Genomic DNA, 17,519 nt, shown 5'->3' on the forward strand with positions numbered 1-17,519 from the left:
CCAGTAAAGGAGACCCCACAGTCTCCAAATCTACCCACCATACTGTCAGCCCCCGAGCATGGACTGTGCCAGCTGCACCCTGAGGAGCCGTCTCACCTGTTGCTTCAGGTTCTTAGCGGACGGGACGCCCAAACAGGAGAGTGCTGTGAGGCCCGAGAGCACCCTAAAGAGGAGACCTGTAAGTCGGCTTCCTCAGAGCCGCCTGAGGTGCATTTCTCAGGTGAGGTCGCTCACACTCTGTTTCTCTAGTGTGTCTCCACCGACCAATCGTCACATCCCTCTGTCGCCCTGTCAATGAAGCCATGGTTCCCTGGCCGGATTAATGAAGTCAAAGAAGATGATGGATCCAGTTATATAGGGCTTGCTTGAAGAGCAGTGGGACTGAGGAGGAGGAGGAGCAGAGGAGGAGGAGAGGCCAAACTCCTCTTTTCCTTTTGACGGTTCGACAGCCTGAGAAGTTGCTGCTGGTGGCATTCAGTCCTCCTGAGTTCAGAGGGTGCCTGTCTCCACGCTGAGTCAAACCCAAGCGAAGAGCGCTCAAAGCAACGAAGAAGATGAGGTGGGGAGGAAGCGCACACCAGGACCCGAATATTGCCGGAGTCCTCCCGGTAGCGCACTGCGTTCAGCGGCCCGGTGGCGTCTCCTAAAGCAGCATCGCAACCATGAAGCAGAAACGCCAGAGTCAGGCCAATAAAAGGAGAATCTGTGACCTCCTGATCTGATGAGTCTCACAAAGCCTGAGAAGGTTTTGTATTGAGGTGGATAAGCTGAATCTTAGCAATATTGCTTATTTCCCTTGGCAACTCTGGCCTCATTCATTGATGGGTACCAGATGGCCAAGATCAGGCCTCCCTTGCTCATGTTCCCGAAGCTTGATTCTGAAGTGACTCCGTGCCCCTGAGGAAGTCTGGAAACTGCTGAATGGGTCAGGCGATGGGAAGGGAGATTCATGGGAGTGCTCTCCAGTGACCTCCACCGGGGTGGAACAGTATGGTAACAGCGATCCTGGCTCTGAGTTCTGCACCCCAGGCCCACGCAGAAACCATGTTTGAAGTCCTCAGGGAGAGTATTTGGTTCAAGTAAGCAGAACTTTCAGTTCTGAAGTGGGCTCAGCGCTATGAGGAAAGAAGAGAGGGGGCCTCCGAGCCTCACTTGCAGCACCTTTCGTCCATCTTCCTGCTGGGCATGAAGCGAGGCCTATTTTTCACTCTGTGTTTGAGGAGAGAGCCTCTGGAGCCAGCGCAAATTAGGGGAACGACTTTTAGTGTTATCTTTGGCTCCCGTGATGATTTAGAAATACATCTTTCTTACCTTTACGAATTTTGCAAATGTCATTCCTTTCAATACAAGGTTTCAGATCAGTAGCATCTAAGTTTGTGCGTGACGTTGACCATACATGTACTTTCACTAACCTGTCCAAGAGTGAGAGTTTTGCGATTGTGTAACACAAATTGGGACACCTTCCATCCTAGTGTGTGATCCTGAACTAGATCACGTGGCACTGGAACAGGATTTCCATAGAAATGTGAAAGAACTCACTAGCAAATCCAAGGTGGTCAAAAAGTACAGAAATAAAAGTAAACCCTTGTTAATTCCTGCATCTTCTCTTTTCTCGTCCGTCATTCTGTGAAACAATTGTATGTAGCTGGATTTGCTTGGTTCATTCGAGAAAGTGGAGTGTGTTTCTCTCTGGCGGGAATAGGAGAAGATGCGGCTCCTTTTCAGAGGTTCATTTGATGCTCTTTCACCAGCCTCACCTCTGGAAGGCCCCAAAGCAGATTGATATTTCTGAGACAGAGCATTGGCCCAAGTCAGCAGGCAGTTGAGGTGTCCTCAAGTCCTCTGTAGAACAAGCTTCAGTATGGATGAGAATTTCCAGGGAAAGGAGTGAAATCCAGTGGGGGGAAATGCATTACTTTCGGTATTAGTTGTTTGATAGAAACAGGTGGCATTCTGTCAGTCTAGACAGAGGCAACTAATTAGAGAGAGGTCAAGAATGAATGCTCTCTGGAGAAGTGCCTTTGACTTGGAGAATGTACCAGGAGCAAGTTTCTCTTCCAAATTGAACACCGAAGGTGTTATCCCCAGATTTCTGAAATCTGAAATTCTCGGTCCTGAGGGGCATGAGTCCCTGGTCATGGTGCTTTATAGACCTCAGGCATGGCTCATGAACCTGAGTAATTAGCCCCATTGCACCCCAAGTGGGTTAAGAGCTTTCTGCCTGAGCTCCAGCCTCCCCAGGCGGAGCTGATCTTCGCCCAGATTGTCGCTAAAGCCTCATGGAATACCTGCAGTGGCTTAAGTCCGACCCGGGGAGCGTAAAGTCATCCCGGATTCCCTCATTCCCGTATCCCGAAGGGAAAAGGCCGAATCGCTGGTGGCAGTATGCAGGGTGCGATGCCAAGGAATGTCCACAAGGCGGAATCAGAGGCAAAGCCATGTTTGCCCTGCACGGAGACAGACGTTCTGTCCAAAAGGGCCCCACAGACCCTCGCCCAGTGTGGACGCATGAGAGTCACCGGCCCGGAGGCACTGTGCTGTGAACTGCTGGCGGGCCTGTGCCTGACGTTCTGCCTGCCTAGCAGCTTGAGCCACAGGACAACGTCGGGCCATCCAACCAGCTGGGGCGGGGGGAGGAGGAAGGGACCAGACTGGAGAGGTAAATGGGAACATTAGGCCCATGCCAGAAACTAGAGCAGCCTTCTGAGATCCACACCTCCATCATCCACATCTTAGTGGAAACCTCTCTACCCTCACACAGTCCTGTCGAAACACGTCTTCTTCTCCAGGGTCATGGTCTTCAGCTCAGGACAGAAGGGGACCTGACGGCACTTTCAGAGGCCACGTGGTAGGCTCGGGCCGAGTGTCAGACACTCTCTGACCTTGCCGCGTGGCTTCCCGCCGTCTGTGAATCATGGGGCCTGAGGCATCAGGCATTAGGTCACCAAGGAAGGCAGCCGGAACCCCCTTGATTGTGGGGGAGATGCCCAGAGCGCTGCAGGGCCAGAGCGCTGCACCACATGCAGCTCCGTTTGCCGGAGAGTTCCGTTGCTCCAAAGCCGAGCAAATCATGTGAACTCTCCACGCCTCGATTGCTTAACCTGCAACATGGGCACAGTAATAGTTCAAGTTCGGAGAGGTGGCGCGTGTATACGGGACGTGACCTGTGTGCTAAATGCATGCCCAAATTGAGTGCTGAGACGGCATGGCCAGTGCCGCTGCGTGTCTGAGACGTACCTTCCCCAGAGGGTGAAGATGCTGAAGCAGTGTACGCATTCCGATCCCGGTGTACACTGACTGCTGCGGTTTATCTTTCGTGCCGCGAATGTGTTATAGGGGATGGTCCGTCTCACACGGCAGGATTGCGCAAACATGGTCTAAGTTGTTCTCTCCCTGACTGGGGTGAGGCTCAGGCCTCCTGCACTGGGGCAGGGAGAATACATTGGGCTGTGGGAGTTGACCCTGCGGGAGGTGCCCAGACCTCCTCAAGTCCCAATACTCATTTGGAACCCCACACTTCAAAGCTCTGCAGGGAACTGTTGCCCCCGTGGTGTGCTGAATACCAAGGGAAGCACCCTGCACCGGGCCTGGCCTTAGGCTGCCCAGGTGCATGTTTCCTGGGGGGCTGGGGCCGCATTCCAAATTCTCCCCAGCATGGCTTGGAATTGGAGGGTCTGCCCGTAGTTACTGTGGAGCCATCTTGCTCACGCAACCTCTTTCAGGGTGTGAAACACCTCGACTTACCCATCGCCGAGCCCAACTCTCTTTTTGCCTATCATATTTCAATTTCCTCTTTTGCATTTCCTCCGGAGAGCAGCCAGAAGAGGGATTATGTCCCCAAGGAGGTGATTTTGCATGCATATTGAGTAGGAAGCTGCTCCTGGATGTTTGCGTAAGACCCTAAAACTTTAGGCAGCCTGGCTGTGTCTTTTCCCAGATTGACGCTAGTGATCCCCAGGCCTTGTGATGTCACTCGATGACGTCCTTTGACAGCCAGGAACAGCATCAGTGCTTCAATGACCCGGAAGAATCTGGTAGGCACAGGGGAGTGTGAGAGCCCACAGATAATGTCTGCAGCTACTAGAACCTTCTAAAGGAAAGATCATAGGGTAGGGAGAAATGTTTCTCTGAAGGGTCTCGGGATGGTCTGACTCTTGCCCTCTTTTCATGAGTGCTCCTTGAGCACCAACTGTGTACCCCCAGAGCACCGACTGTGTGCCAGGCTGCATGGATGCGGGTAGGTGGCATGTGGCTCCTGGGCCTCCTGAGCTGAGTCTTCAGGTCACAGAGGCCCGAAGAGACTGACCACCTGCCCATCTGCAAGTAGGCCCGGGGAGGGCAGAGCTGTGAGTCCGTGGGGCTGGCGCCCTCACCTCTCTCAGACTTCCAGGACAGTAGTCAGTGGATGTCACATCTGGACGGCATTTCTGGGGTCCGCCAGAGCTGCTAGCTTGGGCAGAGTTCAGTTCTGAAGGGGAGGGCCCAAAGTCTTTCCTCCGGTCCCTGTCTTTTCCCAGCTAGTCTCCACCCTCGTCTGTCCTGAGTGTCTGCCCCTCAGCCCAAATGGATGAACTGCTGGAATCCATATATTGCAATATATTCAGTGATAAAAAGAAATAGCTATCCCAGCACGAAAAGACATGGAAGAAACTTCGATGTATATTACTATGAGAAAAGACGCAATCCGAAGAGTTTATATACTGTATGATCCAAAGGCAAAATTATGCAGACCGTACAAAGACCAGAGGTTTCCAAAGGCTGCAGGGGGACATGTGAATAGGCACACCACAGAGGACTTTTAGGACAGTGAAGATACTCTGTATGATACTATAATGACAGATACATGCCATCGTACCATTGTCCAAACCCATGGAATGCACGACACCGAGCGTGAACCGGAATGTAAACCATGGGTGTTCGGTGATGAGGTATCGACACAGGTTCATCACTTATTACAAATATACCAGACTGGTGGGGGTGTTGATAATGGGGGAGCTATGCAATGTGGGGACAGGTGCTTACTGGGAAATCTCTGGACCGTCCTCTTTATTTTTCTGGGCACCTAAAAGTGCTCTGAAAAATGAAGTCTTTCAAAAAATACGCCATATGAACGACGAAATCTAAGCAACAAAATAGAGAAAGTCCTGGGGGAGACTGAAGACTGTGGTGAGCTGGTATTTGCGTTTGAGGTAGGGTGTGGGAGCAGGTAATTGGGAGCGGTGGTAGGCTGTATGGAGCAGATCACAGGATGGTAGGAGGGAAGATTTTAAACTCCTGTCCCTACTTCACTGCACAAATCTGAAGTCCAGAGACCACACATGCCAGGAGCACTGGGACAACACCAGCACAGCACGAATGATAGCAGGTTTGAAGCATTTGTCTCCAGAGACAGCTAACAGACACATGAAACCACCTGAGTGGGTGTGGACTGGCCTTTCAAAATTATTATTTTAATGGAATATAAAGAATAGCCTAATAGTAGATGACAGAATCAGAGAGGTCCATGCAAAATAAGTGTAGCTATTCTTCATCAAATAATGTCTATACTACATTATGGATTATATAGATATATATACATATACATATATATATATATATACACACACACACACATATATACACACACATAAATATAGAGACATAAATATATACATACACATATATAGTGTGTATATATATATACAGATATATATATATATATTATATATACATATATATAATAAACAGGCATGCCTACATACGTGTTTATATACGTTATGCGTATATCTGGGTATATAAGTACTTCCAATCTACATCTATGAGATATATATACATAACTATGTATTAATGTACGTACGCACAGGTCGAGATGTAAAATGTATTGCTCGCTATGAATGAGGATGGAAACGGGAAACTCCTGTACTCAACAGGAAAAGACAGAGAGCGCAGAGCGTCAGGATCTCGCGAATTCCCTGCTGCAGCTCAGCGTCATCAGTAGAATGTAAAAAGTAAACGTTTAAAATACACTGTTTTCAAAGTCTCAGTCGGGCTCGTAAAGAGAAGCTGTGAGAAGCGGGGGTTTCTCCTCTGACCCTCCCCCAGGGTCACGGGCGCTGCCGCTGCCCCTGTGGCATCTGTCCTGGGACTGCAGCGTTCTCCTCGACGGTTGTGAAGACCCTCGGACTGAGGACTGAGGGGTCCGCCTGCCCCAGAACAGAGGGCTTTGCAGAATCTCTCCAGGCGCTCCTGCCAGATCTGGGACCCGCGGTCAGGGCTGTCAGGCTGAGCACCCCACCAGCACCTCCTCCGGGAACTCGGGGAGTCAGGACCTTGGTATGAGGGGCACAGGCTCAGGACCGCTGAGGATGTGGGTCTAGGACCTGCCGGGTCAAGGGCGAGACCAGGGGGAGGACTGCAGGAACACTACGGAACCAAGTGTCGTCCCTCCTGTCTGGCCTGGGGGACCCCAGAAGTGCAGACTGGATGTGACGTCCACCGACTTCCGTCCAGGAAGTCTGAGAGGTGAGCACCGCGTCTGGGAAGCCGGCTTCAGGTCGGAACAGGGAAGGAGCCCAGTCCGGCAGAGATTCAAGGTACGACCCTGAGGGAAGACGGAGGGCCCCCACAGAATCCAGGGTGCCGCCACTGTCAGCACGGAGAGTCCCCGGGGCTGGGCCGTCGGGCCGAAAACTACCCCACCGCCACCGAACCGCACCCTCCAGAGAGACTCCGGGAGTCCAGGACAACATCTGAGGGTAGCAACCGCAGGTCAGCAGGGGGAGGGCCCAGGCCGTGCCCGAGACAAGGAGAGGACCCTAAGTGAGATTGAGGGACCCTGGACGCCAGAACAGCGGCACCTCTAGCAGGGCTTACGCGGACGTTGGGGGAGTGGGGCGGGGCGGGCAGGAGGGGGTGTGAGCACACGTGGCGGTTCCTGAGATCTGCATCGGGGACTTTGGGACTGGGGGTGGTTGGAATAAGGAGCAAGGCCTCTGGCGGCAGAGCGGAGGACCCCTGGTCCCGCTGGTGTCACGGTGAGGACATTGGCGGAGGACCGGGGGATCCTCTGCCGCAGAACAGTCAGCCCTGGGAGGTCCAGAGGGACGGCCCCGAGTGGCATGTCCTGCCGTCCGCACCCGGTGTGTGAGGCTCGGAGGGCTCGCTGTGGGAGCAAGGCCTTGGGTCGTAAGAGGGAGGGTCCAGGATTTGCCGGGTGAAGTTGAGGGCCGCGAAGGAGGACTGAGAGGTCCCAGGACCCACAACAGAGGGTACCCCACCAAAGTCCGCCCCTGGTATGAGCCCTGGCAGACCCCAGGGCAGGAGGACCACGTGCGTTGTTTTCTGACTGTGGCATCCCCTTCTGAGAGGTGACAGGACTTGGTGTGAGTAGCAGGGCCTCAGGCTGGCAGAACCGGGGCTTGGAGGGGGGCGGGCAGGCCTGCCAGCGTTGAGGATGAGGACACAGAGGGAGGACTGATTCAGTCCTGGATGGCCCATGGTGGCATGAGCACGGGAAGCATGTCCTGGTTTCCAACTCGGTGTCTGGGAAAGACTGGGGACTTGGTATGAGGAGGAGGGTCTCAAGGGGACAAAGGAGTGGGCCAAGGTCCAGCTGGGAGTCAAGGGGAGGACCCTAAGGGAGGAGAAGGGACGCTGGCACCAGAGGTCTGAGGGATCGGCATCCAGGTAGGCAGAGGAAGTGGGTCCAGACTTGCCAAGATCCAAGGTGAGGACTGGGGAAGGGTGGAGGAGGCCCCCTGCACACATTAAAGAGGCCCCACTGTGCCCTGTCCCTGCCATCAACACAGGGGTGCCTCATGGCAAGGCTGTGGCTTTGGTTGTTTTTATGTTTCTACCCGAGGAATGGCTAAGGGAGGTGAGGGCATTGGCCTGATGGAGCTGGACGCAGGCCAACGAGGGGAGGGGTCCCAGGCCTGCCAGTAAACACAGTGTGGGCTTTGAGGCAGGCCTGAAGGCCCCACCCACGCAGACAACAATGGAGCAGTGGGCTCAGGTCCCAATGACATAGCTGGGTTGTTAGGGGCACGGGAGAAGAAATGATGTGTCTTGAAGTCCACCTCGCAGGACTCAGTGAGATGAGGGCCTTGGTGTGTGGGGTGCCGAGTCCAAGGCCTTAGAGGCTTCACGGTGAGTACACTGAGGTAAGACTGGGGGTTCCACACTAGGCAGAAACGCTCCCCGCAATATATACCAGAAAACCCCTGCAGTCCGCTGTGGGAGTCCTGGCAGGAAGTCTGAAGGAGACTCCTCCCCCGCTTCCTCATTGCGTGGATAGCTAAGAGACATGGTGCCTTGGCCTCCCCTCTGCATCCTCAGGGCAGCAGAAGAGAAAGGGCCCAGGCCCTCTGTGAGTGACAGGGGTAGCTTGGGATGGACCAATTTTACCACGACCCCAGACCATGGGGACCCACCGAAACCCACACTGTGCTGCCGGCAGGCCTAGGAGCCCCCTGACATGGGTGTGCGGAGGTGGTTCCCCCTGACGTTCCCAGGGTCTTCAGGAAGGTGAGGGCCTTGGTCAGAACGGATGAGTTCAAGTTATGAATAGAGGAGTCGAGGTTTTGCCACGATTAGAAGGGTGAGAACATTTATTTGGGGAGAACTTTAGCTACCCGCTCTCTGAGAAAGAATGAGACCCCACAGCACCTAGGCATCCCCAGACCCATGCGGGAGGCCCCAGACAGGGGTAACTGGATGTGACATGCTTGGCCTTTGTGACACGCTTCCTGTGAGGTTTTCTCCTTAACGACAATTAGTCAGGGTGAAACCAGATCAGTAGAGGGTCAGTCCAGGACCAGGCAGGAATAGAGACAAGTCTCCGGTGGACAACGTAAAGGGCCTCTGCCCCAGAAATGATGGGCCAGCCCGCTGTTGGTCCTGGGTGACCCTGGGGCAGTGGACGGGGAAACAGTTGCGGCCTCATCTCATTTTTGTCTCAGAGCTCTCAGGGCGGTGAGGACCTTGGCCTGTGAGGACATCAGCCCATCCCCAGAAGCGACATCCGGTCCACAGCGAGAGGAGGACCAGATCCTGCTAAGAATCAAGGTGATGACCCTGAGGGAGAGTGAGTTCACCCCAGAACAACGAGGGTCCCCACAGAAGTCTGCCTTGCTCTGACCCTCAGCCCTGGAAACCCTGGGCAGTGCTGCGAAGCCGAGCACTTCTTCAGTCCGAAAAGGTGGTGTCAGGGAGGGGAGGGCCCTGTTCTGAGGCCTGGACTCAGGTCGGCATGGGCGGGATCTCAGGCCCTGGCAGGAATCCAGGTGAGGACTGAGGGGAACCGGAACGCTTGGGAGCCCAGGCCTGGCCTGCCTGCTCTGTGAGCTGTGGGGCAACTGGGAAGTGTGTTTGGATCGGCTCCGATCACTTCCTCTTCCGGTGTCTAATGGAGAGGAGGCCTTGTTTTAAGTAGAGTGGGCTCAGTAAAGGAAGGTGTTGTCTAGGACCTGCAAGGAGACGTATGATGGGAACGCGTCCCAGGATAAGTGGACCTGACACTTCGGTGTCCCCTCGTTGACCCCCTGGGAGGCTCTGGGCACATGCATTCAGCTGTGAGGCCCCACATTTCCTTCCGTTCCGTCTCAGGGGTTCATGTATCAGTGCTCAGTGTTATGCCTCAGGCCAGCAGGGGACAGGAGGCCAGGCCTGGTTGGGGAAACATGGGCACCCTGAACGAGCAAGGAGAGGACCGCCTTCCCGGAAGAGAGGGTATCTCCCAGAGTCTGGAACCCTCTCCCGACAGCACTGGGGCCCCAGGCTTTGCTGGACATCTGCACGTTAACGTCCCCCTTGGTTTTGTCTTGCAGGGGCTGCTGGATCCAGTAGGTGCAGGCCTTGGTCGGAGGTCCGTGTCCTCATGTCGCAGAGCAGAGGCAGGCCAGGCCGTGCCAGGAAGTAAGGTGAGGTGCCCACCCTGAATGTGTACCCAGTGGGTCCCCCACAGCCCAGTAAAGGAGACCCCACAGTCTCCAAATCTACCCACCATACTGTCAGCCCCCGAGCATGGACTGTGCCAGCTGCACCCTGAGGAGCCGTCTCACCTGTTGCTTCAGGTTCTTAGCGGACGGGACGCCCAAACAGGAGAGTGCTGTGAGGCCCGAGAGCACCCTAAAGAGGAGACCTGTAAGTCGGCTTCCTCAGAGCCGCCTGAGGTGCATTTCTCAGGTGAGGTCGCTCACACTCTGTTTCTCCCCCAGGCGTGGGTCCCCACCGACCACCGTCCACCCACACTCCTCTGTCGCTGTCTCATCAACAGTCACCATGTCTCTCAGTCAGATGAATGAGCTCTCCAAGCAGGGGGAAGATGATGTGGATCCAAGAGAGAGACAGGGCTTGCTGGAAGAGCGAGTGCTTGGGACTGAGGAGGAGGAGGAGGAGGAGGAGGAGGAGGCTGTATCCCTCTTTTCCTCCTTATCTTCCTTTTCCTCTGCCCTGTCTGACAGCCTAGAGGAAGTTGCTGCTGGTGTGGCATCTAGTCCTCCCCGGAGCCCAGAGGGTGCCTGTCCTTCCCCCACTGCCAGGGAGGCCGTTCCGTTGAGCCAACCCAAGGAAGAGTGCCCCAGTAACGAAGATGAGGCGGGGAGGAGCACCAGGGAGGACCCCGAAGATGCCGAGTCCTCCCAGAAAGAGGCACTGCGTTTGAAGATGGGCGGCCTGGTGGCGTTCCTTCTCCTAAAGTATCGCACCAAGGAGCCGGCCAGCAGGTCAGAAATGCTGAGTCGCGTCAACAAGGAGCACCAGGACCACTTCCCTGAGATCTTGAGCCGAGCCTCGCGGTGCCTGAGGCTGCTCTTTGGCATTGAGGTGAAGGAAGTCGACCCCAGCAACAACATTTATTTCCTGGGCACCACTCTGGGCCTCACCTACGACGGTGGGCACTGCATGCCCAAGACGGGCCTCCTGGTCACGTTCCTGTGCTTGATCCTCCTGGAGGGCGACTGTGCCCCTGAGGAGGAAGTCTGGAAATCCCTGAATGTCATGGGGCTGTATGATGGAAGGGAGCATCGCATCTATGGGGAGCCCATCACCAGTGTTTGGGTGCGGGAACAGTATGTGGTGTACCGGCAGGTTGCCAACAGCGATCCTGCTCGCTTCGAGTTCCTGTGGGGCCCCAGGGCCCACGCAGAAACCAGCAAGCTGAAGGTCCTAGAGTATTTGCTCAATCTCAAAAGTAAGAATCCTCTGTCTGAAGTGGCTCAGCGCCATGAGGAAGAAGAGGCCTGAGCCCCACTTGCAGACAGGCACCTTTCAGGCCCACGTCCGGCATCTTCTCCTGCTGGGCATGAAGCGAGGCCTATTTTTCACTCTGTGTTTGAGGAGAGAGCCTCTGGAGCCAGCGCAAATTAGGGGAACGACTTTTAGTGTTATCTTTGGCTCCCGTGACGATTTAGAAATACATCTTTCTTACCTTTACGAATTTTGCAAATGTCATTCCTTTCAATACAAGGTTTCAGATCAGTAGCATCTAAGTTTGTGCGTGACGTTGACCATACATGTACTTTCACTAACCTGTCCAAGAGTGAGAGTTTTGCGATTGTGTAACACAAATTGGGACACCTTCCATCCTAGTGTGTGATCCTGAACTAGATCACGTGGCACTGGAACAGGATTTCCATAGAAATGTGAAAGAACTCACTAGCAAATCCAAGGTGGTCAAAAAGTACAGAAATAAAAGTAAAACCTTGTTAATTCCTGCATCTTCTCTTTTCTCGTCCGTCATTCTGTGAAACAATTGTATGTAGCTGGATTTGCTTGGTTCATTCGAGAAAGTGGGAGGCATTTCATGGGAATAGAGAAGACGCGGGCTCAGAGGTTCATTTATTGCCCAGACTTTCACTGAGCCCCTGTCCTCTGGAAGGCCCTGTGCTGGTGGTGGGGAGACTAGGATAAGCCGGAGACACCCACGCACAGAGCGATTGTGTAGGGCCCGCAGTCATATAAGGAAGGTGCTGAGGTGTCCCCTAAGTCCTCTAGAACAAGTCAAAGAAGGGGAGATGAGGTAGGCCTCCAGGGGCGAGCAGTCCAGTGTAAATGGGCCGAGCCAAGGCATTTGGGGGCTGTTTATAGGGAAACTGGTAGGTGGCATCTGCCAGTCTAGACAGATGGTGTGTCTTGGGTTTGAGAGGAGTGTCTGAAATGGAATCGTTCGGAGAAGTGCCTTTGGATCATGGAGAAATGTCCACCTGTACCAGGGAGCTAGCATCCTGCAGTTTCCTGCCAGCACGTTTGAACACCGAGAACAAGGTGTTTTATCCCCATCGCCTGCACGGATTTCCTGAGAAATCAGGGTCCCTGTCCTTGAGGGCATGAGTCCCTGGGTCGCTGGTGCTTTGAGACTCAGGCATGGCCATAGTCCCGAGAATAGCCCCCATTGCACGGCGGGGTTAAGAGCTTGCCCGGAGCTCCAGCCTCCTTGGCAAGGAGCTGATCTTCTGCCTGATTGTCGCTTGCCCTCCTATGTGGGTAATACCCGTGGCAGCTGTCCTGGGACGTCTGGGAGCAAGTCATCGGTCCCGGATCTCCCCCGTCCTTGGTCCCCGAGCTGTGGGTGGGCACAGGAATCGGGCTGGGCTGGTGGCAGTATGCAGGGTGCGATGCCAAGGAATGTCCACAAGGCGGAATCAGAGGCAAAGCCATGTTTGCCCTGCACGGAGACAGACGTTCTGTCCAAAAGGGCCCCACAGACCCTCGCCCAGTGTGGACGCATGAGAGTCACCGGCCCGGAGGCACTGTGCTGTGAACTGCTGGCGGGCCTGTGCCTGACGTTCTGCCTGCCTAGCAGCTTGAGCCACAGGACAACGTCGGGCCATCCAACCAGCTGGGGCGGGGGGAGGAGGAAGGGACCAGACTGGAGAGGTAAATGGGAACATTAGGCCCATGCCAGAAACTAGAGCAGCCTTCTGAGATCCACACCTCCATCAGCCACATCTTAGTGGAAACCTCTCTACCCTCACACAGTCCTGTCGAAACACGTCTTCTTCTCCAGGGTCATGGTCTTCAGCTCAGGACAGAAGGGGACCTGACGGCACTTTCAGAGGCCACGTGGTAGGCTCGGGCCGAGTGTCAGACACTCTCTGACCTTGCCGCGTGGCTTCCCGCCGTCTGTGAATCATGGGGCCTGAGGCATCAGGCATTAGGTCACCAAGGAAGGCAGCCGGAACCCCCTTGATTGTGGGGGAGATGCCCAGAGCGCTGCAGGGCCAGAGCGCTGCACCACATGCAGCTCCGTTTGCCGGAGAGTTCCGCTGCTCCAAAGCCGAGCAAATCATGTGAACTCTCCACGCCTCGATTGCTTAACCTGCAACATGGGCACAGTAATAGTTCAAGTTCGGAGAGGTGGCGCGTGTATACGGGACGTGACCTGTGTGCTAAATGCATGCCCAAATTGAGTGCTGAGACGGCATGGCCAGTGCCGCTGCGTGTCTGAGACGTACCTTCCCCAGAGGGTGAAGATGCTGAAGCAGTGTACGCATTCCGATCCCGGTGTACACTGACTGCTGCGGTTTATCTTTCCTGCTGTGAATGTGTTATAGACGATGGACCGCCTCACACGGCAGGATTGCGCAAACATGGTCTAAGTTGTTCTCTCCCTGAGTGAGGTGAGGCTCAGGCCTCCTGCACCGGGGCAGGGAGAATACATTGGGCTGTGGGAGTTGACCCTGCGGGAGGCGCCCAGACCTCCTCAAGTCCCAATACTCATTTGGAACCCCACACTTCAAAGCTCTGCAGGGAACTGTTGCCCCCGTGGTGTGCTGAATACCAAGGGAAGCACCCTGCACCGGGCCTGGCCTTAGGCTGCCCAGGTGCATGTTTCCTGGGGGGCTGGGGCCGCATTCCAAATTCTCCCCAGCATGGCTTGGAATTGGAGGGTCTGCCCGTAGTTACTGTGGAGCCATCTTGCTCACGCAACCTCTTTCAGGGTGTGAAACACCTCGACTTACCCATCGCCGAGCCCAACTCTCTTTTTGCCTATCATATTTCAATTTCCTCTTTTGCATTTCCTCCGGAGAGCAGCCAGAAGAGGGATTATGTCCCCAAGGAGGTGATTTTGCATGCATATTGAGTAGGAAGCTGCTCCTGGATGTTTGCGTAAGGCCCTAAAACTTTAGGCAGCCTGGCTGTGTCTTTTCCCAGATTGACACTAGTGATCCCCAGGCCTTGTGATGTCACTCGATGACGTCCTTTGACAGCCAGGAACAGCATCAGTGCTTCAATGACCCGGAAGAATCTGGTAGGCACAGGGGAGTGTGAGTGCCCACAGATAATGTCTGCAGCTACTAGAACCTTCTAAAGGAAAGATCATAGGGTAGGGAGAAATGTTTCTCTGAAGGGTCTCGGGATGGTCTGACTCTTGCCCTCTTTTCATGAGTGCTCCTTGAGCACCAACTGTGTACCCCCAGAGCACCGACTGTGTGCCAGGCTGCATGGATGCGGGTAGGTGGCATGTGGCTCCTGGGCCTCCTGAGCTGAGTCTTCAGGTCACAGAGGCCCGAAGAGACTGACCACCTGCCCATCTGCAAGTAGGCCCGGGGAGGGCAGAGCTGTGAGTCCGTGGGGCTGGCGCCCTCACCTCTCTCAGACTTCCAGGACAGTAGTCAGTGGATGTCACATCTGGACGGCATTTCTGGGGTCCGCCAGAGCTGCTAGCTTGGGCAGAGTTCAGTTCTGAAGGGGAGGGCCCAAAGTCTTTCCTCCGGTCCCTGTCTTTTCCCAGCTAGTCTCCACCCTCGTCTGTCCTGAGTGTCTGCCCCTCAGCCCAAATGGATGAACTGCTGGAATCCATATATTGCAATATATTCAGTGATAAAAAGAAATAGCTATCCCAGCACGAAAAGACATGGAAGAAACTTCGATGTATATTACTATGAGAAAAGACGCAATCCGAAGAGTTTATATACTGTATGATCCAAAGGCAAAATTATGCAGACCGTACAAAGACCAGAGGTTTCCAAAGGCTGCAGGGGGACATGTGAATAGGCACACCACAGAGGACTTTTAGGACAGTGAAGATACTCTGTATGATACTATAATGACAGATACATGCCATCGTACCATTGTCCAAACCCATGGAATGCACGACACCAAGCGTGAACCGGAATGTAAACCATGGGTGTTCGGTGATGAGGTATCGACACAGGTTCATCACTTATTACAAATATACCAGACTGGTGGGGGTGTTGATAATGGGGGAGCTATGCAATGTGGGGACAGGTGCTTACTGGGAAATCTCTGGACCGTCCTCTTTATTTTTCTGGGCACCTAAAAGTGCTCTGAAAAATGAAGTCTTTCAAAAAATACGCCATATGAACGACGAAATCTAAGCAACAAAATAGAGAAAGTCCTGGGGGAGACTGAAGACTGTGGTGAGCTGGTATTTGCGTTTGAGGTAGGGTGTGGGAGCAGGTAATTGGGAGCGGTGGTAGGCTGCATGGTGCAGATCACAGGATGGTAGGAGGGAAGATTTTAAACTCCTGTCCCTACTTCACTGCACAAATCTGAAGCCCAGAGACCACACATGCCAGGAGCACTGGGACAACACCAGCACAGCACGAATGATAGCAGGTTTGAAGCATTTGTCTCCAGAGACAGCTAACAGACACGTGAAACCACCTGAGTGGGTGTGGACTGGCCTTTCAAAATTATTATTTTAATGGAATATAAAGAATAGCCTAATAGTAGATGACAGAATCAGAGAGGTCCATGCAAAATAAGTGTAGCTATTCTTCATCAAATAATGTCTATACTACATTATGGATTATATATATATATATATATATATATATATACACACATACACATATATATGTACACACACACACACACACACATATATATACACACACATAGATATACAGACATAAATATATACATACACATATATAGTGTGTATATATATATACAGATATATATATTATATATACATATATATATATAATAAACAGGCATGCCTACATACGTGTTTATATACGTTATGTGTATATCTCGGTATATAAGTACATCCAATCTACATCTATGAGATATATATACATGACTATGTATTAATGTACGTACGCACAGGTCGAGATGTAAAATGTATTGCTCGCTATGAATGAGGATGGAAACGGGAAACTCCTGTACTCAACAGGAAAAGACAGAGAGCGCAGAGCGTCAGGATCTCCCGAATTCCCTGCTGCAGCTCAGCGTCATCAGTAGAATGTAAAAAGTAAACGTTTAAAATACACTGTTTTCAAAGTCTCAGTCGGGCTCGTAAAGAGAAGCTGTGAGAAGCGGGGGTTTCTCCTCTGACCCTCCCCCAGGGTCACGGGCGCTGCCGCTGCCCCTGTGGCATCTGTCCTGGGACTGCAGCGTTCTCCTCGACGGTTGTGAAGACCCTCGGACTGAGGACTGAGGGGTCCGCCTGCCCCAGAACAGAGGGCTTTGCAGAATCTCTCCAGGCGCTCCTGCCAGATCTGGGACCCGCGGTCAGGGCTGTCAGGCTGAGCACCCCACCAGCACCTCCTCCGGGAACTCGGGGAGTCAGGACCTTGGTATGAGGGGCACAGGCTCAGGACCGCTGAGGATGTGGGTCTAGGACCTGCCGGGTCAAGGGCGAGACCAGGGGGAGGACTGCAGGAACACTACGGAACCAAGTGTCGTCCCTCCTGTCTGGCCTGGGGGACCCCAGAAGTGCAGACCGGATGTGACGTCCACTGACTTCCGTCCAGGAAGTCTGAGAGGTGAGCACCGCGTCTGGGAGGCCGGCTTCAGATCGGAACAGGGAAGGAGCCCAGTCCGGCAGAGATTCAAGGTACGACCCTGAGGGAAGACGGAGGGCCCCCACAGAATCCAGGGTGCCGCCACTGTCAGCACGGAGAGTCCCCGGGGCTGGGCCGTCGGGCCGAAAACTACCCCACCGCCACCGAACCGCACCCTCCAGAGAGACTCCGGGAGTCCAGGACAACATCTGAGGGTAGCAACCGCAGGTCAGCAGAGGGAGGGCCCAGGCCGTGCCCGAGACAAGGAGAGGACCCTAAGTGAGATTGAGGGACCCTGGACGCCAGAACAGCGGCACCTCTAGCAGGGCTTACGCGGACGTTGGGGGGGTGGGGCGGGGCGGGCAGGAGGGGGTGTGAGCACACGTGGCGGTTCCTGAGATCTGCATCGAGGACTTTGGGACTGGGGGTGGTTGGAATAAGGAGCAAGGCCTCTGGCGGCAGAGCGGAGGACCCCTGGTCCCGCTGGTGTCACGGTGAGGACATTGGCGGAGGACCGGGGGATCCTCTGCCGCAGAACAGTCAGCCCTGGGAGGTCCAGAGGGACGGCCCCGAGTGGCATGTCCTGCCGTCCGCACCCGGTGTGTGAGGCTCGGAGGGCTCGCTGTGGGAGCAAGGCCTTGGGTCGTAAGAGGGAGGGTCCAGGATTTGCCGGGTGAAGTTGAGGGCCGCGAAGGAGGACTGAGAGGTCCCAGGACCCACAACAGAGGGTACCCCACCAAAGTCCGCCCCTGGTATGAGCCCTGGCAGACCCCAGGGCAGGAGGAC

General features: G+C 54.2%; 1 protein-coding gene across 4 annotated transcripts; it reads left to right on the plus strand.

The window, feature by feature from the left end:
- Positions 1-6,527: 6,527 nt before the first annotated feature.
- Positions 6,528-11,688, plus strand: LOC120616821 (melanoma-associated antigen 8-like). 4 transcript variants are annotated; one of them, XR_005656705.1, is made up of 5 exons: positions 6,528-6,747; positions 8,940-9,045; positions 9,807-9,899; positions 10,053-10,164; positions 10,443-10,513. XR_005656705.1 is itself a non-coding variant. In XM_039880387.1 (2 exons), exons 1-2 carry the CDS (start codon positions 10,261-10,263, stop codon positions 11,221-11,223), a joined length of 864 nt encoding a protein of 287 aa, XP_039736321.1. In that variant the 5' UTR covers positions 10,230-10,260; the 3' UTR covers positions 11,224-11,688. The 4 variants fall into 4 exon arrangements, 2 of the variants coding, with proteins under 2 accessions (XP_039736321.1, XP_039736322.1); XR_005656704.1 differs by lacking the exon at positions 10,443-10,513 and adding an exon at positions 10,197-10,223 and having other exon boundaries at positions 10,053-10,122; XM_039880387.1 differs by lacking the exons at positions 6,528-6,747; positions 8,940-9,045; positions 9,807-9,899; positions 10,053-10,164 and adding an exon at positions 10,230-10,343 and having other exon boundaries at positions 10,443-11,688.
- Positions 11,689-17,519: the final 5,831 nt, after the last annotated feature.

The sequence above is a fragment of the Pteropus medius genome, unplaced genomic scaffold (genome assembly GCF_902729225.1).
Source record: "Pteropus medius unplaced genomic scaffold, Ma_sr-lr_union100, whole genome shotgun sequence".
Taxonomy (NCBI): domain Eukaryota; kingdom Metazoa; phylum Chordata; class Mammalia; order Chiroptera; family Pteropodidae; genus Pteropus; species Pteropus medius.